This window comes from Pelodiscus sinensis, chromosome 19 (assembly GCF_052426305.1).
Source record: "Pelodiscus sinensis isolate ZL-2025 chromosome 19, ASM5242630v1, whole genome shotgun sequence".
NCBI lineage: Eukaryota > Metazoa > Chordata > Testudines > Trionychidae > Pelodiscus > Pelodiscus sinensis.
The window spans coordinates 5,081,632-5,103,920 of NC_143070.1; the positions used below are offsets into that span (position 1 = coordinate 5,081,632).

General features: G+C 54.2%; 1 protein-coding gene and 2 non-coding genes across 3 annotated transcripts; 2 read left to right on the forward strand and 1 right to left on the reverse strand.

Annotated features, from left to right (window-relative positions):
• Positions 1 to 2,006: 2,006 nt before the first annotated feature.
• Positions 2,007 to 2,092, reverse strand: TRNAY-GUA (transfer RNA tyrosine (anticodon GUA)). Its single transcript is given in 2 exon segments — positions 2,007 to 2,042; positions 2,056 to 2,092. It is a non-coding gene; the product is annotated as a tRNA-Tyr (tRNA).
• Positions 2,093 to 2,800: 708 nt separating this feature from the next.
• On the forward strand, positions 2,801 to 2,886 carry TRNAY-GUA (transfer RNA tyrosine (anticodon GUA)). Its single transcript is given in 2 exon segments — positions 2,801 to 2,837; positions 2,851 to 2,886. It is a non-coding gene; the product is annotated as a tRNA-Tyr (tRNA).
• A 1,426-nt stretch (positions 2,887 to 4,312) lies between these two features.
• Positions 4,313 to 14,677, forward strand: LOC106731575 (RING finger protein 39). Its single transcript, XM_014570583.4, has 3 exons — positions 4,313 to 4,705; positions 13,210 to 13,232; positions 14,079 to 14,677. Exons 1-3 carry the CDS (start codon positions 4,370 to 4,372, stop codon positions 14,080 to 14,082), a joined length of 363 nt encoding a protein of 120 aa, XP_014426069.1. The 5' UTR covers positions 4,313 to 4,369; the 3' UTR covers positions 14,083 to 14,677.
• The last annotated feature ends 7,612 nt before the right edge of the window (positions 14,678 to 22,289 follow it).

The following is a 22,289-nucleotide window of genomic DNA, read 5'->3' on the forward strand; positions in this document are numbered from 1 at the left end:
TATAGCTGTGTGTCTGTAAGGGAACCTGGGAAGCTTAGTGCACGCGCCTCTACTGCAGGGTTGGGGAACCCCTAAATCAGGGGACAGCAAGGGCTGGAGATCCAGTGCCGGCTCCCCAATGCTGGGGGGAAGAGCCCTGAACCCCGGGGCCAGATCTAGGCAGATCTAGCCCTGAACCCCGGGAACCACTTACCATATTGGGATGTCAGGTCCTGGGGGAAGCAGAGGGAGTCCCCCAGCGCTGGCCACAGAGGGGTGGGGGAGTGGTCCCCATCGGCGGCTCCCCTGAACTGTTGACGAGGACTGATGACATCAGAAAGCGGCTCAGTGTGTTTTCCCTGCCCCACCGGTCTGTCGGGAGGAAGAATTCGAGGAACATGCAGGAGGGAATGTCCCGGACCAGATGCCACCACGACTTTCGTCGCCCCTGGGGACTGATGACGAAATCGAGCCTGGCACGGCCTGGCATGTTACGACATCCCCGCTGGAGGCCTGGCTCTGGGTGCTGCACATAAGGGACGCCGGACCTGGTCAAAGCCCTCTCGGGGTCCTGGCCAGGGGTCTCGGGGTGAGAGGGGAAGGGGGGAAAATGGGGTGGGAGCCTTTCCCCACTAGGGGGCGCTGGTTCTATAGCACTGAATGTGGGTGAGTGGCTGTCACACACCCTTGTGCACACACATACACACACACACACACACACACAAACACACACACTGCAAGTGTTTCTGTGTGCCTGTGCTATTGTCGCTGGGCGTGTCATCGTGTGTGCCAGAAAGTCTGTGGGTGCGTAATGCTGCCAGAGTGTGTATTCCCTGATGGGTGCCAATGTGTGTAGGTGTGGTGACGCTGTCGGGTTCTCTGGGGGGACGTGTGCTTGTGAGGGCGCCAGTGTGGCTGTCGGTGTGTGTGCTGCTCTGCGTGTGTGCGTCTGGGGCTGCGCATGGCCATCTCTCTGCCAGTGTGTGTTGCTATGCAGCGTGTGTGCGTGTGCATTGCTCTTTGTGTGTTTGCGAATGTGTCCGTGTGTGTGTTACTCGGTGTAGGCATTGCTCTTGACGTGTGCGTTGCTCTGCATCTGTGTCGCTGTGCTGCTATTCTGTGTGAGTGAGAGTGTGTACGAGAGTGTGTACATTGCTCTGGAGGAGTGTGGTTGGGCTTGCATTGGTCTCTCTGCGTTGCTCTGTGATTGTGTCAATGTGTGCATTGTTCTGCGTGGGTCCAGGTGTGCACTGCTCTTTGTGTGTGTATTGCATTGTGTGTGTGCCGTGTGTCTGTGTCTGTTATGCTATTGGTGTGTGTGTCCGCATGTGCACTGCTCTTTGTGTGTGTATTGCATTGTGTGTGTGCCGTGTGTCTGTGTCTGTTATGCTATTGGTGTGTGTGTCCGCATGTGCACTGCTCTTTGGGTATGTACTGCTTTGTGTGTTTCTGTGTGGGCATTCCCCTGTATGTGTGTGTGTCTGTGTGCACACTGTTCTTTGTGTGTGTATCTGTGTGGGCATTGCTATGTGTATATATGTCCGTGTGGGCATTGCCTTGTGTTTGTCTGTGTTATGCCATTGGGGTGTGTGTGTCCATCTGTGTGTGCGCTGCTCTTTGTGTGTGTATCACCTTGTTTCTCGGTGTGTCTCCATATATGTGTGTTTTATGCTATTGGTGTGTGTGTCAGCATGTGCATTGCTCTGGGGGGGTTGTGTTTCCATCATTCTCTGTGGGTGTCCTTATGTCTATTGCTCTCTATGTGCGTCACTTTACGCACTGCTCCATGAGTGCCAGCAACTGCTTTGCGTTGTCAGGTTGTGCATTGCTCCGCCTGCACCTCTGTGTCATGCCAACTCTGGGCCAGCATGTGGTGCTGTGTGTGTGTGTGTGTCTGAGAGCGCTTCACCCGATGTGCTGCCCTCCCTCTGCCAACTCTGGGCTTGTTTGCAACACTTCCTCCTGGCTCACAGCCCCCTTTCGAGCTTCCGCCTGCACATCACCCTCCCAAAATAGGAACCCCACTCTCCTTCGAGCCGGAATCGAACCAGCGACCTAAGGATGCCTCTGTTTCCACTACAGTCCTCCGCTCTACCAGCTGAGCTATCGAAGGGAGGTGCCTGAGGCCCTGACACACTCCCTTGAGTAGAACATGCCGGGCAAGGCGGCAGGAGCAGGCAGGGAGATGACGGTGGGGGGAAGGGACTGGCAATGAAGGGGAGACCCGAGTTTTTGTGCCCTTCTGCTCAGCAAACCTCCGCTCCGAAGAGGCAGTGGGGCATGCCTGTGTGCCAGGCTTTTCCTCGCTCATGCCTGATCTGTCTCATTCCCTCTTCTCTCCAATATTCCCTCTACTTCTTCCCCACTCGTGTGCGGAATACATTTTGTTCCGTGCACCTAGGCATGTGCAAATGTGCACCACAGGTAGGAACACATGGTGGGAGGCTATGGGCACGCTCCTAATCCGCTGGGCGGCTCTGGAATTTTTCGTGGGGGGCCGTCCAAGCGCTCAGCTTACAGGGAATGCTGCCACCTTGAGGGTGGCCAGAGAGCAAGTGTGAAAAATCAGGGGGGGTTTTTTGAGGAAAGAAGGGTACGCTGGCAAATACAAGACAAAGCTCCTGAGAGAGGGGCATGGGGGCATGCCCCCGGCCTTCTGTCTGCTTCGATCTCTCCTCCGCCCTCTCCCTCTGCCCGCCCAGTGTCCAGGCGCCCTGGCTTTGCCATCTGGATATTTTTGGGTACTTTGGTAGAGAAAAGAGATGGTTCGTGCAGCGAGGGAGAGACACCACTAAGAACGACATAACCTTCTCTGCCTGTCCCTTCGATAGCTCAGCTGGTAGAGCGGAGGACTGTAGAGCGTTAAAAGGCATCCTTAGGTCGCTGGTTCAACTCCGGCTCGAAGGAGAGGGTTTTTTAACCTCCGTGCCAATTTTGAATATATTGTTCGAGTCCACTGTTTGCACATGGGTCGGTGGAGGAAAATTGCCTGTCTCACACAACGGAGCCCTGATCTCAGCTGGGGCCCCGTACGTGCTGGGGGTGTGGGTCTGGGTGTCAGGGCTCTAGTTCCGGGCCTGGTGGCTTAGCAAGCCGCAAGGCATCTGTGACTCAGTTTTCCCCTGGTCCAGTGGGGCAAACATCTGTCTCCCTCCCTCCTGGGGAATGCAATGAACATGCGTCTGCCCAGGGCAGACAACAGGAGCCGTTCATGGGCGCCGCCGTGGCATGGTGCTTTGATCTGTCTCCTCCTCGCCTCAGACGGCTGGCGCTTGCTGGATTACCCCCGGCTCTTTGCCCCATCCAGCATTTCCTGGCCTGCGGGCTCAGCTCTTTCTTGTGTTACTGCGGTGAGCGCCTGGCTCTTTGCCCTGACATTTGGGTCAGGCCTGGCCCATCCCCAAGACCAGGGCGGTGCCCCCCCGACGCAGGACAGCATGGCGGTAAGCCGCTTGTCACTGGGGAAACTGAGGCAGCAGGGTTTGCCTAATGCTGCCACACTGCTGCCACACTGTCACACTGGTGACTGAGCCAAAGATTTAAACAGGCCAGAATTCCCTCCCCCAACCCTTTACTCTCACCACTAGACCCTGCTCCCCCTCCAGGGCTGGGTGGGAAATGTGGCTTCCAGCACTTTTTCCTCACCCTCTAACTCATTGAGCTTCATTCCCCTTCTGGAGCTGGGGATAAAAGTGAACCCAGGAGTCCTGGCTGGAAGCTAATGCTGCTCTAACTACTAGACCTCACTCCCTTCCTAGAATGGGGTTAGAACCCAGCAGTCCTGGCTGGCAGCGAATACTGCTCTAACTACTAGACCTCACTCCCCTCCCACAGCTAGACTGGGCACAGAACCCAGGAGTCCTGGCGACAGGGCCATGCTGCTCTAACCACTAGACATCAGTCCCCTCTCAGCACAGAGCACAGAACCCTGGAATCCTAGCTCCAGGGCCATACTGCTCTAACCACTAGACCTTACTCCCCCCCCCCCGCCCCGCCCCGAGCTAGGATTAGAAACCAGGCATGCTGGCTGGAACCCATGTTGCTCCAACCACTAGACCTCACTTCCCTCCTAGAACTGGGCTGGGCCTAGACCCCAGGAGTCCTGGCTCCAGGCCCATTCTGCTCTAACCACTAGCCCTCATGCCCCGCGCAGAGCCCAGGCGTCCTGGCTCCAGCCCCGTGGAGGTCACGCCGCCTTTGCCAGAACCAGTCACACCCCGGCACTGCCCTTGCTGCATTCCTGCCAGGGAGAGACGCTGGCGGAGTGGAAGAACCAGCCGGTTATGTAAGAGGATGTTTACCTGGCTCCTGCCCCGGGAAAGCTCCTCCTTTTCTGCCCACACCCCGCATAAAGGGGAAGGAGCCGCCGGGGCTGAAGGCAAAGGAAAGCATGGAAGGCCGGGGCCCCGTAGCAGAGCTGCAGCGCTCCATCATCTGCCCCATCTGCCGGGCTCCCTTCCGGGACCCCGTCCTGCTGGACTGCGACCACAGCTACTGCCGGGCCTGCATCACGGGCCAGTGGGAGCGGGAGAGGTCGGGGTTGCTGTCCTGCCCCCAGTGTCAGCGGGTCTTCGAGCGGCGCAACCTGCGCACCCACGTCAAGCTGGCCGTGGAGGTCAAGATCGCCCAGAACCTGAACGCCAAGACGGCTCAGGTGGCCCTGACACCCAAGTCCCGCCGGCGGCGCGGTGGCTGGATCCCAGTGTCGGTCACGCCGGAGGGGCAGGTAGGTGGCTGGTTAACTCGCGGAATGCCTTGCTGCAAGATTCTAGCCTGGGCACGGGAGGGCCTGGAAGACAAAGCACCGGCGCAGGCCATGGTTCAGGCTTTGCTTCTGGTTCTTCCAATAGCATGGGATATGGCATACTCCCGCCTCCCCCCTCCCATGCCTCAGTTTCCCCATGCAGTAAAACAGAGCTAATGATCCTGACCTCCTTTGCCAACTGCTTTGAGCTCAGAAGATGAAACACATGAGAGAGAGAGAGAGGGATGAGTATGATAATAATACAGACTCTAGCACAGCTGTCATCGCTGGGGAGCCAAATGCCTCCCCTCCACGCGTGAAGCAATGCGTCAGCACGGCTGTCACCAGCCGTTCCTTCTCCAAGCCACCCTCCCCGCTCCCACCGGGCGGGAGACGCTTCTGCAGGGGTGTGTCCTGTTCTGGTTGTGGTGCTTTGTTGTTTTTCGGAATAATACAGCCTGGAGAGACGGGGGGACCCTGGGATGGAGGAAAGAGGGGTCCACAGAGTCCGTGTTCCCTGTACGCTTGGGCGGCCGCCCCAGGAGAGATTCAAATGCCACCCAGCTGGCAGCGTGTGTGTCTACTGGTGGTGCACATCCGCACAGGCCTCGGTGCATAGAACAAAATGCATTCTGCACACGGGTGGAAAACATTAGAGGGAATATTGGCACAGAATCTATCCTGGGGAGCAGAAGGGAAGTGGGGTTGGGAGAGACACAGAACTGCTGCTGAGGGGGAGACTGGAGGAAACTGACCATGGGGAGAGAACTGGGAAACCCAGGAATGGGGTGGGAGCCAGGCAGAATCTTGCTATGGGGGGGGGGGGGGGATTGAGAAGGGAATGCCCCAAACTTCTGATTGGAGAAGGGCGAGGAACCTGAAATGAGAGAGACACAGAAGCCCCTACCATGTGGGGAAGAACAGGGGGAACAAAAGCCATTGGCATAGGGGTGGGAAATGGGGGGGCAGGGGACCAGCATGGGGGTGGGTACAAATGGGAACCTTTGATGGGAAGAGAGAGGGTTGCTGATATGGAAAGAGAAAGAAATGGGGGGCATCCAGAGACTCTTGGGGGGGGGGGGAGACAAGGAACTAATCCAGGGACAATAGGAGTCTTGAACCATGGACCGGGGGAGCTAAAAGCAGGAGCCAGGATGGTGAAAAGCAAGATTCCCTCTAATTTTACCATCCACGTGTGGAATAAATTTTGTCCGGTGCACCAAGGCATGTGCAGACGTGCACCACCCAGAGGAACACATTCTGCGGGGGCTCTGCCAATCAGCTGGGTGGCATTTGAATGGTTCCTGAGTGGCTGCCCAAGCATGCAGCATCTCAGGAACACTGGTCACATTGCCACACACCCCTCCCCACACTCCAGCCCCCGGCTTGATCAGCAAAGGGGGCTCCGTCCCCCACCGAGCCAGTGGGGCTGGGTTGTAAGCCATGCCGGCTCCTGTAACCATCCTCCCATTCCACCCACCCCCGCCCCCACAGCAGGAGGTCTCAGCCCTCAGGTTAGGTGCCACAGGGTGCTACCGGGTGCTAGATGGGCCGCATGGGTCTGATCTGGCATGGCAGGAAGGCAGGATCCCGGGCTGGATGGGTTGGTCTGATTGGCCTGTTCCCCTGCCTGTTATGGAGCAGGCAGGCTGGATGGGGGACAGGTCTGTTATTTCAGCGCTGTCTTCACCCAGGACCCCTTGAATTGCCTGATAGAGTGGCCCAGCCGCCACGGTCCCTATTTTACCGTGGGGGGCGGGGGCTGAACCTTCCAAGATCCGGAGGAGTCAGCCATTCCCCTCCGGAGGGATGCACCGGTCTTCCAGGGGGCACATCTACTCCTATAGAGCAGGGTGGGGAGCTACGGCCCAGGGGCCGGATTCGGCCTCCGAGGCTCAGGGCTCCCCCTCGGTATCGGGGAGGCGACGCTGATGCTCAAGCCCTGTGTCCCCCCATGGACCCCTCCCTCAGGACTGGCACACCAGCACCCTACTTCCCGCCCAGATCCCCCAGCTCCTGCAGCCTCACTCCACTCCTACACCCTCCCACCCTCTCATCCCCACCAGCCCCCAACACACTCCAGCACCCTCCCTCCTGCCCAGACCCCAAACCTGCTTCCTAGCAGCACCTCCCACACACTGAACCCCTCATTTTTGCTACCCCCCCCGGAACCTAGGGGAACCCACAAAATCCACTAGCCCGATGTGCAAGGGAAATGTAAGGAGTGTCTTTTTGCTTCTCATTCGGGGGTCACATCGGTGAGATGGGTTAGTTTTTTGGGGGGGGGGTTCTTCTCACTTTTGTGCAGCCCCCCCGACTGATTTTTCTGTGGGTCAGCAGTCCCTGACCCCCAAAAAGGTTCCCCCACCCCTGCCCCAGAGATTCGCCTGGTTTTACCATCAGCAGAGACTCAGATCTCAGACAGACACTGTATTATTTACCCCACTCTCTTGACTACACGCTGAAATGGCAGGTCAATGTTTATATGGTATTTGCTAAGGCGAGGGCAGCAATGTATCAGGGCGAGGAGCTTGTGACCCCTTTTTGGTCTGATTTCGTAGGTGAGTGGTTTTTAAGGGAGGTGAGATGTGGAGGATAGAAAAGGCAAATCCAGAAAGCGGGCCAGTCATCTGGAAAGGTTGAGTTGCCACTGGATTAGCGCAAGAGGCTCCAATTCCAGTGAGGTAGTGTGGGGGTAGCTTTAAAGGCCATGAGGGTGCTCAGGCCAATGCACCGTGAGAGGGTGCCTCTGCTTCTTCATGCAACGCACTGTCAACCTGTGGAACTCCTCGCCAGAGGATGTTGTGAAGGTCAGGACTTTAACAGGGTTCCAAAAAGAGCTACATTTGTGGAGGTTAGGTCCATTAATACTTATTAGCCAGGATGGGCAGGGACGGTGCCCCAAGCCTCTGTTTGTCAGAAGATGGGAATGGGCAACAGGGGAGGAATCGGTTGGTGAGTCCCTGTTCTGTTCATTCCCTCTGGGGCACCTGGTGCTGGCCACTGTCGGCAGACAGGACACTGGGCTAGATGGACCTTTGGTCTGACCCAGTGTGGCCGTTCTTATGTTCTACACCCCACTCCCTGCCCAGATTCTCACCTCTCCTCATTTCAATGCTCCACACGTGTGACAGACCGGGCTGGGTGAGGGCGCCCGCTCAGGGAGAATTGCTCAAAACCAGGGCTCCTTACAGCTCCAGACTGGAGACCTTTCCTAAACAGGTCACAACCCAGTCACACCGAGCGCTTCAGCTGCCGATCCGGCCAGCAGGAAGCCTCACAAGCAAAACCCCTCAGACAACCCAGCTCTCCCTGTGCCACAATCTGCCCCAGGCCTAACACACAGGTGAGGGGCTATAGAACCCAATCTCACCTACCCCGAATGGGTTCTCCCGGTCCCAAAGAACCAGCCACCAATTCCCGGACAATTTACGCTTTAGATCTTACCCACAAGAGCGCGCTGGGCCAATCCTTTAGAATCTAAAATCTAAGGCTGTGTCTAGACTGGCAAGTTTTTCTGCAAAATTATCTGATTTTGCGGAAAAACTTGCCAGCTGTCTACACTGGCCGCTTGAATTTCCGGAAAAGCACTGAGGATCTCATGTAAGATTGTCAGTGCTTTTCCGGAAATACTATGCTGCTCCCTTTCGGGCAAAAGTCTTTTTCCGAAAGACTTTTGCGCAAAAGGGCCAGTTTAGACAGCATAGTACTGTTTTCCGCAAAAAAGCCCCGATCGCGAAAATGGCGATCGGGGCTTTTTTGCGGAAAAGTGCGTCTAGATTGGCCATAGACACTTTTCCCCAAAAAGTGCTTTTGCGGAAAAGCATCCTGCCAATCTAGACGCGCTTTTCCGAAAATGCTTTTAACGGAAAACTTTTCCGTTAAAAACATTTTCGGAAAATCATGTCGGTGTAGATGTAACCTAAAGGTTTATTAGTAAAAGAGAGAAAAGCTGGAGGCTCAGGTTATTACGGAGAATACATTCCATACGTCAATCACCAAGTTCTGGATGCAGGCTCTTAGCAGAGATGTTACAAACTGCTAGCTTAAAAGTCCCTGGTGTACATCCTATGTCAGGATGGGGCAGCGATCCTTCTTGGCTCTCTGTCCCTTGCAAGGCTGCATCTGGGATCAGTAGCAGAATTGAAGACAAGATGGAGGCCACCTCCTGGCACTTTGTACCCATCCCTGGTACCTTCCAAGCTGGAGCGGGTCACATGGTCGAGTGACCTATCTCTGTTTCATATGGCAGCGGCCAGTCTGCCCTGGCTGGTTGGCAGGTTCCCAGACGCATTCCTCAGGTGTGTATTGGCCACCTTGAGAGCCCTTGTCCTTGGGGCTGTGCTAATTAGCATCGTCGTTCATTGGACAATCCTCCTTTACAACAGGCAGTGCCGGCCAGTATCAGCACAGAGTCCATATTCATAACTCCACATACAAACATCACACAAGTCCATGAATAGCCGGTATAGAATCAGTAGAACACACGCTTTCATTTGACACCTCACATGGCCCCCTTTGTGCAGACTTTGGGGCAAACACGCCCCTCCCCGTGGGTGCAGCTGTGACCTGGCCGCTCCCCTTAAAATCCAATAATGTAACAATACGGGGCACACCCCCTCTTCTCCCAGAGCTGGGTGCAGAACCCAGGAGTCCTGGCTCCCAGCCCTCCCCCGCTGCGAGCACTTGACTGCACATGTCGCTAGGCTGGGCGCCCGGGTGCTGGTTTCTTGGCGGCGGGCCAGGCCAAGACACGGCACGTAAACATGCGCCGTGCCCGGGGCCTTCTCCTCGTGAATTCTTCAACCTTCCCCGCCCCCGGCACATGGGAATCTGTCATCAGCCACCGCAACCCGCCCATGAGCCTGTCCCGGCGAGCCCCACTGCATCCTTCGCTGCCTCATCGCCAGCCTGTGCTCACCGCACGCGTCGGTCCTGCCCCACTCACCGCGCTGGAATTCACCCCGGTATCTCCGCATTCCACCAGCCCTCCTGGGCACCAGCCTCTATCACCGGCTGCACACGGCATGGGCCGGCCCCAGGAAACCCGGCGCCTCTTGCCTCACCTCGTTCCCCTACCTGCTTATTTCACCCTCCCTCAGCTACCTCTCTCTGTCCCGGGGCAAGGAATTTAATTGGACCCGACACCACGGAGGGTAACCACTCAGGCAGCTCCTGGACCAGCCAGATGAGCTGGGATGACAGAATGGTTTGTTCTCCCTGCCTCCCCCCCCCCCCCCCCGGATTCACATGGGTGAATTTGATTCCTTAGATGGATGAGAGGAAACTATGCTCTCTCCACACTCCTGCTTGCTCTACAGGTGAAAAGGAGAGCTCTGGGCCATCACATAGCCTCTCTTAGCCCAGGTGTTGCTAATATGCTTGAACGCCGACTCCCACTGGTGTGTTGCATACTCCCTGTACTGCTAGGAGTGAGGGGGGGATTCCCCTGCAGGATTTGAGCTGTAAAATATCTCAGCAGCCTCCTTTGGGCTCAGCTCTTCCTCCCCCATCAGTCCTCATCCCATTGACAGTCCCCCTGGGCACCTTTCCCAAGGGGACTAGAGCTGGTATGTTAGGAGCCACCCATATGCCATGACTGGCAGACCCAGCAAGAGGAATTACTGGGGGATAGCCCTTACTTGGCTCTAGTACTCAGTAAGAGAGAGAGAGTTATATTTCAGCTGTCGAAGGGGAGTGGGGTCTAGTGATTACAGTGAGAGGGATTCTCTTCCTTCACGTTCCCTCTCTGTGCCTCAGTTTCTCCAGAGAGGTTATGAGGCTTCACCACTGAGCTGGCTCAGTGCTGAGACCCCTGTGGGGGTGGTGATAGATACTGGCCCTGTGGGTGCCCAAGCTGTGCCCCCAGCAATACACACAGATTTCTGCTCTCCAGGGGCTGCTGGTCTGGGGTCTTTCAGCAGCTCTGAGTTTCCATGGTTTGAGAGGGTAGTTGCAGCCTTCCGGGGGTAGGGGCGGGGGAATGCAATCCCAGCAGAAATGGGGATTAGCCAGATGGGGTCAAGACAGCCCTAGCTCTGGTGGAGTTGTCCTGTCTATGGGTCATTCCTCGAGTCCTGGAGAAGAAATTATAAGATACATTCTTGGCTAACTTAGGATGGGCAAATAATGAACATAAGAACATAAGAACGGCCGTACTGGGTCAGACCAAAGGTCCATCTAGCCCAGTAGCCTGTCTGCCGACAGTGGCCAGCACCAGGTGCCCCAGAGAGGGTGGACCGAAGACAATGATCAAGCGATTTGTCTCCTGCCATCTCTTTCCAGCCTCTGACAAACAGAGGCCAAGGACACCATTTTATCCCCTGGCTAATAGCCTTTTATGGACCTAACCTCCATGAAATTATCTAGCTTCTCTTTAAACTCTGTTATAGTCCTAGCCTTCACAGCCTCCTCTGGCAAGGAGTTCCACAGGTTGACTACAAGCTGTGCGAAGAACTTTCTTTTATTAGTTTTAAACCTGCTACCCATTAATTTCATTTGGTGTCCTCTAGTTCTTCTATTTAGGGAACTAATAAATAACTTTTCTTTATCGGCCCTCTCCACACCACTCATGATTTTATAGACCTCTATCATATCCCCCCTCAGTCTCCTCTTTTCTAAACTGAAAAGTCCCAGTCGCTTTAACCTCTCCTCATATGGGACCCGTTCCAAACCCCTAATCATTTTAGTGCCCTTTTCTGAACCCTTTCCAAGGCCAAAATATCTTTTTTGAGGTGAGGAGACCACATCTGTACACAGTATTCCAGATGTGGACGTACCATAGTTTTATACATGGGCAGTAAGATATTCTGGGTCTTATTTTCTATCCCTTTCTTAATAGTTCCCGCTGTACACTGTGTGGAAGTTTTCGGAGAACTGTCCACGATAACTCCAAGATCTCTTTCCTGATTTGTCGATGAAATTTGCAATTCATTCACAATTCAGAAAAGTGAACAAAAAATGTTTTGGGTTGAGTCGAAACCAAATGTTTGGCAAAGCAATAAGTGGGGAGAAAATTCGCCTCTCCGTGGAGCAATGCATTTTATTTTGATCTTGACCTTTTTCAAACTTCAGAGGGTAGCTGAGTTAGCCTGTACAGGATAAACTTAAAAAGCAACAAATAGTCTGGTAGCACTTTATAGACTAACAAAACATGTAGATGGGATCATGAGCTTTTATGGGCACAGCTCATCTGAAGAAGTAGGCTGTGCCCACAAACGTTCATGATACCCTCTACATGTTTTGTTAGTCCTTAAAGTGCTACTAGACTATTTGTTGTTTTAAGTTTCTCAAACTTGTTTTGATTTTTTTGTAATTAAAATGAAAGGGAATTTATTAACTGAAAAGTCATTTCCAACCAAAACATTGAAACACTGAGGCTGTGTCTACACTGGGCCACTTATTCCGGAAAATCAGCCGCTTTTCTGGAATAACTTGCCAGCTGTCTACACTGCCGCTTGCTTTTCTGGAAAAGCACTGACAATCTACTGTAAAATTGTCAGTGTTTTTCCGGAAAAACTATGCTGCTCCTGTTCGGGCAAAAATCCTTTTCCGGAAAAACTGTTCTGGAAAAGGGCCAGTGTAGACAGCACAGTAGTCTTTTCCACAAAAAAGCCCCGATCGCGAAAATGACAATCGGGGCTTTTTTCCGGAAAAGCGCGTCTACATTGGCCACGGACGCTTTTCCGGAAAAAGTGCTTTTCCGGAAAAGCATCCTGCCAATGTAGATGCGCTTTTTCCGGAAATACTTATAACGGAAAACTGTTCCGTTTTAAGCATTTCCAGAAAAGGGTGCCAGTGTAGACGTAGCCTGAAGCTTTTGCTTTTTTGTGGCGGGTTTTACTTTTTTTAATCGACTTTTTAAAAAAAAATTCTGAAATGAACAGTTCCATTGAATTGGCATGCTTTTTAGCACTTTGGAAAAGTTTTTTTAAAACTGTTAAAAACCTACTGTTTCGGGATGAGTTGAAAACCAAAAGTTTTTTAAATGTTTGGGGAAGGAAAAAATGGGGGAGAGGATGCATTTGGAGTCAAACAAAACTTTGCGCTTCAATGATGACATTTGACAATTATTTCTGAATGTTATTAAAAATAAAAGGAAAGAAACTAGTGCAATGAAAAGTCCTTTCCTAACAAAAAAATTGAAACCTTCTGATTCTTCTTTGGGTCATTTGATTTTGTTTTCCAAAATATACAATTCCGCGAAACTGACGCAAGTTTCAGGGGAAACGGCTGCTTGTTTTTCTTTGGAAACAATTCCGCAAAATTGACATGAATTTTGAAATCTCTTTTTCTTCCCCAAATGAAGAATTTGATTATGTTGGTGCAAATCCACAATACGGTAGTTTTGCCAAATCTGTGGGGGGGATTTTCCCCAAAAAAGTTTCAGCTGAAAAATATCCCCCAGCTCTGTCCGACGGCCCCTGCCCTGTGACTGATGGCCAAGTCTACCTGGAGTCTAACGATGTTTCTCTTCTTTCCATCAGGGCGTCGAGAAGAGCTGTAAATGGTGAGTTCCCCTTTCTTCTCCTGTACAGTGTATGTTGGCACCGCTGAGACGGAATTCCGACACGGCCGATTTAATTCCACCGCCATAAATTCTCCTGGCTGTTGCCATTACATTCAGGATCCTTCTGTGCTCCCTGTCCTACTTTGTTACGCTGCTCTTAACCAGCAACCGCGCCTCCGCCCCAGAAGCAGCTGCAGCTTAGCTCTAAGGCTGTGTCCAGACTCAGGGGTTTTTTCGGGAAAAGTAGCCTTTTTCCGAAAAAACTTCCCCTGCGTCCAGACTCAAGCCGCGTTCTTTCGAAATTAAATCGAAAGAACGCGGCTTTTCTTTCGATGGCGGTAAACCTCGTTTCACGAGGAAGAACGCCTTCTTTCGAAAGTTCCTCTTTCGAAAGAAGGCGTTCTTCAATGTAAATAGGGCTTCTTCGAAAGAGAGCATCCAGACTCACTGGATGCTTTCTTTCGAAAAAGCAAGCCGCTTTTTCGAAAGTTCAACGTGCAGTCTAGACGCTCTCTTTCGAAAGAGGCTTGCAGTCTAGACATAGCCTACGTGAGCGATCCCTGTGGAGTGGCATGGGGCAGCTCCCTCCCACCCCAGAGGTGGCTGCATCTCTGTGCTAGTGAACGGCCCCGAGGGAACATTTTAATGCAGCTGTTCCGTGGCGCTGCCCCCATCCCATGGGTGGCTGGGTGGTTGATCCATGCACAGTGCTGCTATGGGGCTCGGCCCTCGGCTGCTGCGCCCCAGAAGTGGCTGCATCTCAGCACCGGGCAAGCGTCCCTAGCATAGTAAGCCGGTAGGTCCTTTCGGGGGCAATGATCATCCATTTCCTTCCTCTCTCTGCAGCTGACGTGACGCCGGCCCCCCTGCCCAAACCGCCCGTCCTCACCTGAGCCTCTTGGACAATATCTGACCCGTCCATCTGTGCCTCATAAAGCAGCCCTGGCCATCCTGGAGAGATTCGACGTGCGCCTGGGCGGAGCTAGGGTGTGGCACACACTGGGCCCCCTGTAGACAGACCTCTGCCCTGTGCCAGCCGGGGTCCCCTCCTGTGGGGCAGGGCCAAGCATCTTTATGGACCAGCCCTGGAGACGGGTGCCAAAATGTCTCCCCCCTAAGGACATGAGCAGCCCCCCCGCCCCACCTCGCAGAGCACAGCTGGGAGGAATTGTCCGGGGCGAACAAGGGGAGCCCAGGCCTTTGAGAGGCTCCATGTCCCATTCACCCTCCCCACCCCGAACCAGTCAGTCCGCCCACTATGGGGCTGAAACAGAGCCAGTGCCGCCCCCCCCCGAGGGGAAAGGCCCCATAGCCCATTTCCCCTCCCCCGTTTGAGCCAGCCAGGCCTGGGATAAGAGCCAGCGCCCCCTAAAAGGGGAAGGTCCCATGTCTCCTCCACCCCTCTGAGCCAGCCCCCCTCCCCAAACCCTGAGCCAGACCAAAGCTGGCGGAAAGGCCCCATGTCTCCTCTGCCCCTCTGAGCCAGTCAGTCCCCCAAACCCCGGGCCAGACCAGAGCCGGCGAAAGGCCCCATGTCTCCTCGCTTCCGAACCAGCCAGCCCCCTGTAGCTTGAGACCCCACAAAGTCAGTCCCTATCCCGTCCCACTGAGCAGCCTCATGCCACCCACTTGCGCGTCTCCCCAGAGTTTTGCCGTCCGCTCCGTCCGCTGCGGCTCTGTCACAGCCCGTGCTGGCTGCGTGCACGCCTGCCCCCCGGATTTTGTGTTGCTAACCTTGTATTTAGCGCAGTGCAGGCCTTTACGGCCAGGGATTTTTTTTTTCTTCTGAGCGTGAGGAGGAGGGGGAAAAATAAACTCCTCCAGGAAAGTTGGACCAGCCCGTCCTTCGTGCTTTGCTTTTCTTTTCAAGCCAGTGGTATGGCCACGAAACCCTGCGAGAGAAATTACTGCACCTGGCACGAGCCAGTAGGGTCTCCCAAGACTAGCAGGGGTTTCTACCCACCAAAGGCTGCAGCTCCGCCTCTCTCTGTGGTCAAACAGCTCCAAGAAAGCTCCAGGGACCTACAGAGGCCACAGGGAGAGGCACACCAGAGAAGGGGCAAGGTGGGGGGATCCTGCCAAGGGGCTGACACTGAACTTTGGAGGATATGGGGGAGGGGACGCCACCGTTTTACCATGCACCTTGGAAATAAATGAGCAGCGTAATTACAGCCATGGAAAAAAAATTACCAGGATCACCCCGAAACTTGGAAAAAGAATACTAGGATTGGGAGGTCATCGAATCTAGTCCCCGGCCGTTGTGGCAGGACCCAGCACCGTCTAGATCAGTGTTTCTCAAGCTTGTTTTATAAAGTGCCCCCTTTAAAAAAAATTAAACGTACCCCCAGTACCTACGGTTTTCAGACACACACCATTTTTTTCTACCATTTCAACACATTTGTTTAAACAACTTAATCGTAGCCGGGCGGGTGATGAAATGTTGGGGTGTAAAAAGTACAGAAATAATCAAGTGCTGGAAAACTTACAACCAAAATTCAGTTTGCTCCAAATGTCGGTGGTGTCGATGGACCCCCCAGCCTTCTCTTGGGTATTCCTGAGGGTACGCAAACCGCTGGTTGAGAAATACTGGTCTACAGTCTAGACCATCCCTGAGAGATGTCTGTCTAACCTGCTCTTAAATATCTCCAGGAATGGAGATTCACAACCTCCCTAGGCAGCTTATTCCAGTGCTTAGTCACGCTGGCAGGTAGGATGTTTTCCCTACTGTCCAACCTAAACCTCCCTGGCTGCAGTTTAAGCCCATTGTTTCTTGCCCTGTCCTCAGAGGCCAAGGAGAACAATTTTTCTCCTTCCTCCTTGGGACACCCTTTTAGGTACTTGAGAGCAAAATGTGGCCAGTCAGTTGAGGCCCTAGAAGGCGTGTTGCGATTTTGTTTCACATGTACCCGGGTGGAGCCATTACTGGTGCTTGGATCTCACAGGTCTGGCTGTCTTCTCCATCCCTGTCCCCTCTATGCTGGAGACAGAGTTGAATCCGACAAGCTAATGTGCCCAGAGAGATAACGGGCTTGGGATTGCCACAGAACAGCACACAGCAGGGGAATGTGGCAAAAGGGAATGGCAGAAGCGACCGGCAGGGGGAACATGCAAGCTCAGTTGCGACCCCCTCCCACCTCCGGCTCCCAATTAGCCAGCTGGAGGAGGGACTGTGTGGATGCTTCGGGGGCGCAGCAGCTGAGAGCCGAGCCCCACAGCAGCGCTGCACAGCAGGGCTGCCAACCCACAGAAATTTCATTTACGGACAAAATAGGAAACATTTACAGATAGACAAATGTTTTTACGGACATCATTTTTATAGGCTGTGTCTACACTGGGCCACTTATTCCGGAAAATCAGCCACTTTTCCGGAATAAGCTGCGAGCTGTCTACACTGGCCCTTGAATTTCCGGAAAAGCAACGATGCTCTACTGTACAAAATCAGCCGCTATTCCGGAAAAACTAGTCTGCTCCCGCTCGGGCATAAGTCCTTATTCCGGAACACTGTTCCGGAAAAGGGCCAGTGTAGACAGCCCAGTAGTCTTTTCCGGAAAAAAGCCCCGATCGTGAAAATGGTGATCGGGGCTCTTTTCCAGAAAAGCGCGTCTACATTGGACACACGCTTTTCCGGAAAAAGGGCTTTTCCGGAAAAGCAGCCTGCCAATGTAGATGCTCCTTTTCCGGAAAAACTGAAAACGGAATAGTATTCCGTTTTAAGCAGTTCCGGAAATTCATGCCAGTGTAGACACAGCCTATACTGTATGAAGACGACATAAATGGCCAAAAGTGAAAAGTAATGGTTGTCATTCATACATCCCAAGAACAATATGCTATTTAACTCACTTTCATTGAGTCAGTCATGGTCCTGGAAGTTTTCCATTTTGTGATCGTACATCCGAACACTGACAACGAAAACAACTAAAACGTCCAATTTTCGCTGCTCTGCGGTAACCTGGCTGAAGCAGCACAGAAGAAATGTCATTGCTATAGAATAATTGCTGGTTTTTGACATTTTATTGCACTTTTATGAAATGTATGGACACCTAAATTTTTTTATGGACTTTATGGACATGTCCAATTTCGGCTGATTTTTTACGGACTGTCCATAAATTTACTGACGGACCCTGCTGTACAGGAAACATCGGGGAGGGATTTTGACGGTTCTTCTCCCCCTGTACCACTTCCCTGTTCGGCTGCTTTCCCTGGCTGCTGGGTGGGGCGCGGGACGGAGCTGCTTCTTCTGGAGAGAGCCTGGCCGGCAAGGGGTGGCAAGACCCTGGCCCCGCCCCTTCTGGCCAGGCCCTGCCCCCAGCCTGGCTCCGCCCCCAGCCTGGCTCCGCCCCCAGCAACACTCCGCCTACACATCCTAGAGATGGAACTGTGGGGCCCGGGGTGGCCTGGGGGATTTCCTGGGGGGCCTGGTGCAGGACAGCAGCAGGAGTCACCCCCGTCCCCCCCCCCCACTCACACACTCACCATGGCAGAGGGCCCTAGCTCACCCCTCCCAAGGGATGCAGGAGGAGTGGGGCTGGAACCGGGGCGCTCCGCTTCCCAACGCTGCAGTGAAAGCAGATGGGGGGGGGATCTCCCTCCTGCTGCCTCTGCTCCCCAACCCCCCCAGCTTGCATCACATAGGAAGGGGGCTTCAGGGATGAGGGAGCACTGGGGGCAAGGCAGAGGTGGCTGCCATGTCCCCCCCCCCCAGCAGTGGAAGGGTTGCCCCACACCCCCTCCCCCACTGGGACAGCCATGGGTTATTTTGTTCCCACAGCCTGGACCCTAAACCCCATAGCCGGGTCAGCAGGGGTACCAAGCAGCCAGCTAAACTCGTCAGGCACGTGGAGGTTCGCAGGCTGTTACCCCTCCCGCTGGCCGCTTTCGCTCCAGCCCAGTGCCTCCGCAGCACCGGTTTCAGTGGGAGGCACTGGGCCCAAGTTGTCCCAGTGAGGGGTGAATCGCTAAGGAGAGAGTCAGCGGAGGCTGGGTGAGAGGAAGTGACTGCCTCTAAATGGAACTCAAGTGTCCTGGTTCCCAGCCTCCCCCCCGCCCTAACCACTAGACACCACTCCCCACCCAGAGACAGGAATAGAACCTGGATTAGAATAGTCCCCGACTCCCCAGCCCCGTCCTTGTTCTAACCCACTAGCCGCCCACGGCCCGCCTCGAGCTGGGGAGAGAAAACAGGAGACCTGCCTCTTGCTGAGCCGCTTGGCAAATCAACCCCTCGGAGAAGAATTCCTCCATAAAAGGCAGCTCTTTTCTAATCCCATCCCCCGGGGCTGGGCATTCCAGTGTAATGACAGCTCCCCTCTGCCAGGCTGTTTTTCCGGGGAGTTCCCACCAGCCGGTCTCCAGGGCTGAAGGCAGATGGGCCCATTACCCGGGCCTTGGGTCTGAGCCAGCAGGAGCTGCAGTGAGAGAGGCTGGGGCCCAGCTCTTGCTGTTTCCAGCTAGCGTTGAAGCCCCCTCTGGGCCCCAAGTGCGGAAAGACAATCCAGGAGCCTCTGGAGGAAAGCATCCATGCATTCGGATTCCCTCCTAACCAGCGTCTCCTCCAATTTTTTTTCCATCCATGCGTGGAATCAATGTTGTTTTGTGCACCAAGGCAGGCGTGGATGTGCACCACCAGTCAAAACACCTGCTGCCGGCTGGGGGCGCTCTGCTAATCAGCCAGGCGGCACTGGACTCTCTCCTGGGCGGCCGCCCAAGCGCTCAGCTTACAGGGAACACTGCTCCTGAGGCCGACCCAGCCGCAGGAAGCTGGACTCAACCGCGGCATATGGGGCTAGCACCCGAGGGCGACAAAGCCAATACAGAGAGGTGTCCCCAAGCCAGTGCATTATGGGATCCCGCCTCAATTATCCCCTCTGTGGCTGGACTCAAGACACGCTTGGGGTGATCTTAGTGGGATATTAGGGGGACTCTTGGGCACCCTATAGCTTCAGACACGGGGGGGCTGGTGTCTCCCTCTTTGCATCTTTCCGCTTCCCAAGGATTCTCCCAAGTGGGGTCCAGGCCTGGCTGGGCTGCCCGCCGACCGTAGGAGGGGACTGCTAAAGCGTGACATGAAGATACCCAGGCCCACTCCGGCTGGATCTCGCTGATATCCCTGGTAGGTTGGGTCCATCCATCCCTGCTTGGATTGCGGCAGGGGGCTTGGCTACAAAAGAGAACCCAGAAGCCCTGAAGCCCTCCCGGAGCCAGCACAACCCAAGAGTCCTAACACTCCCCCCACCCCACTTCTCTCCATAGGAGAACCCAGTTCTGGCTCCCAGCCTCTCATCCACCGGCCCAGCCACTGGAAAAGAAACTCCTGTTCCACACTGCTGCCAATCCCTCACTCCGCCTACAGGGGGCGCTGTGCTTCCTCGGGCGAGATATTGGATGAGGCAAACCCACTGGCTCTTAGCAGCTGCGATAAAAGTTTCACATCGGCTGCACGTGCATCAGGTCCCCAGGCCCCAGGCTAAATACCAGCTAGGGCCAAGACACCTGTTCCTCTGAAGCATCCTCACTCTTGCAAATGGGAAGAGCGAGCCAGCTGCTGCTTGGCTGTTCCCCAGCTGCCACCCCACCTCCACCCCAGAGGCAGCTGCATTTCAGCATCAGGCCAGCCATCCCCGCAGTGTTGCCCTTAGCAGCTTGCTCTGCTCCACCCCAGATGCGCATTTCCAGAGCAGATGTGTGATCTGCAGCAGGCCTTTGGATGGAGAAGCAGTAGAGGCATGGTAGCAGCAACATACGTCCTTTTGGGGGCCCCCCGTCTAGTGGTCAGAGCTAGCAGAGAGCTGAAGCAGAGGCAGGCCGGATCTCAGGGAAAGAAGAGATTCAGAGATGGGACGGTTCAGCGAGGCATCTGTCAGGGATGGTGTAGACGGAGCTTGGTCCTGCCTTGAGGGCGGGGGGCTGGACTCGATGACCTCTCGAGGTCCCTTCCAGTCCTATGATTCTATGATTCTATGAGGCATTGACTAGCACAAAAAGAGCGAAATGAAAACACACTGCTCTTACCCTGAGATTCACTCCTCTCCTGAAATTGGGATCAAATCCAGAAATGCTAGTTCCCAGCCCCCCTGTTCTCTAACTCCCTAGACCTCACTTCCCTTCCACAGCTGGGGAAAAAACCCAGGAGCCCCACATCCCAACCTCAATGTTCTAACCACAAGGTTTCATGCCCAGCTCTGGGAGAGAACACAGTGTTACTGCAGGCATGATGGCAGCATATAAGGAAATGGGAGTATCGGCACATATGATGCACCGTGGACCTGCAGAACTCACTGCTGCAGGACTTTCTCTCCCTGGGATGAATATTTATTGAAAGCAAACCAAAGAGCCTACGTATGTAGGAATCAAGCTTATGCCCTTTATGAGGAATAGAGAAAACTTTCAAGGTAAGGGGTTTATTTGGGAGGGGAGAGTGAAATCTGTTCTTAATTTAGAAAATAGCAAAACTTCCAAGCCTGGATTTCTCTGTTGTGCTGGAGGCCACCTTAAGGGAACCAGCGAGGCAGATCAAGAGAGGCTGCAAGGGAAAAGGAGCTGAGAAACGGGTTTCACAAAGACAGTTCTTCTCCCAGCTGTTTTGGGGGTGTTTGAAATAAATGCAAAGAAACAGCCTTCAACTGAACACAAACCAATAGCACCTGTTCATCTTCCAAAGTATCCACAATGCTGGAAACACCACCAGTTCTTTAGTCACCTTGAGAGACTGCCAGGGGAGACCCCTAGATTTCTAGCATTCAAAAGGAAGCAAGCAGGAGGAGGAAAAAAAAAACACCTCACCCAGGGAAAAATCCAGACAAGCCCCCTTTATACATCAGAAAGAAGCATGGAAGGAAACAGGCGCACAGCCAGAGATTGTCCTGGTCAGAAGAAAAACACTTTAAACGTTGTGATCAACACCATTTGCAGTTACGAAGAGGAACACACAGAGTGCTTCACGCTCTCATTTCAGGCAGGGCCTCAGCAAAGATGGGTGTGTATTGGGGAGGGGGAAGGGATGGCAGTGGGTCGAGATGGAAGAGCACTGGTAGAGCAGTGGTGCCAGTCCAGCTGAGCTAGAAACCCAGGGCAGGGCTAGCAGGGTGCCAGCAAAGCTGGGGGGGGGAGGTTAGGCAAGCAGGAGGGGGGTCACCAATAGAATTGGAGGGGGGAGAAGCTACTCCTGGGGGAATTCTGCACCACTGCGCACAATTCACGTGCTGCCCACAATTTTTCCCGCAGAAAGTAACTGTCTGCCAGAGTTGTCATAGTTCTGCCTTTCAGCCACCAGGGGCCGCTGTGGCGCTAGGACAGAGCAGAGGCCTCTGGGTGAACCCCAGCTGTGGAAGGGAAGAGGCTGCCTTCTTCGCAGTGCTAGCAGGGGCAGGGCAGGAGACCAGGGATACAGATGGCAGGTGGGGGGAGGGAAGAGGGGCACCCGGGGCTGCCAATTCAGAAGGGCTAGTGGGGGAGGACTGACTGGGGCAGGAGCTGAGCAAGAGTGGAGGCACAGGGCCATAGGGGGACAGGAGGGCTGAGGGGGTGCAGAGACACAGGGAGGTGCAGGGACACATGGGGAAAGGGGGTGGCTGAGTGGGAAGAGGGACATTGACGGATGGGGTAGCTGTGCTGACTGAATAGGACAGGCTAGGAGTCAACCAGGGTCCGCGCTGGGGAGGGGATCTCCCTACAATCCCTCCCCATAAAAGACTGTTCCATACTTCCCCCAGCCACCTCCAACTTGACACCCGGACTCCATCCCAGCAATTACTTCCTGGTCCCTCAGCTCCTCCATGACACCTGACTCCCCCCAGCCTCTGCAAGGTGCTGGAAAGCCAGTGCTGTACTTTCCTTTAAATGAAAATGACTCAGAGGTCTGTATGAATATGGGTCAAACCTCTCTCGTCAGGCATCCTCGGGATCTAACAGCTGCCGAACCAGAGAATTTGCCAAACCACAGGAGGTCAATACTGTCTAGCAGTATTACCAACACTTCCGTTGCTTCCTAGGCTTTAAAAGACGTTTGGGGTAACGAAGGCCGGAGCTAACACAAGACCCAGCCGTTCGGCTTAAGGTACG

Bases quoted from the DNA above. Each gene is read 5' to 3' on its own strand.
- LOC106731575 (XM_014570583.4), top strand. From the start codon at position 4,370: ATGGAAGGCCGGGGCCCCGTAGCAGAGCTGCAGCGCTCCATCATCTGC. The intron at 4,706-13,209 runs GTAGGTGGCTGG...TCTTTCCATCAG, and splicing joins CGGTCACGCCGGAGGGGCAG to GGCGTCGAGAAGAGCTGTAA.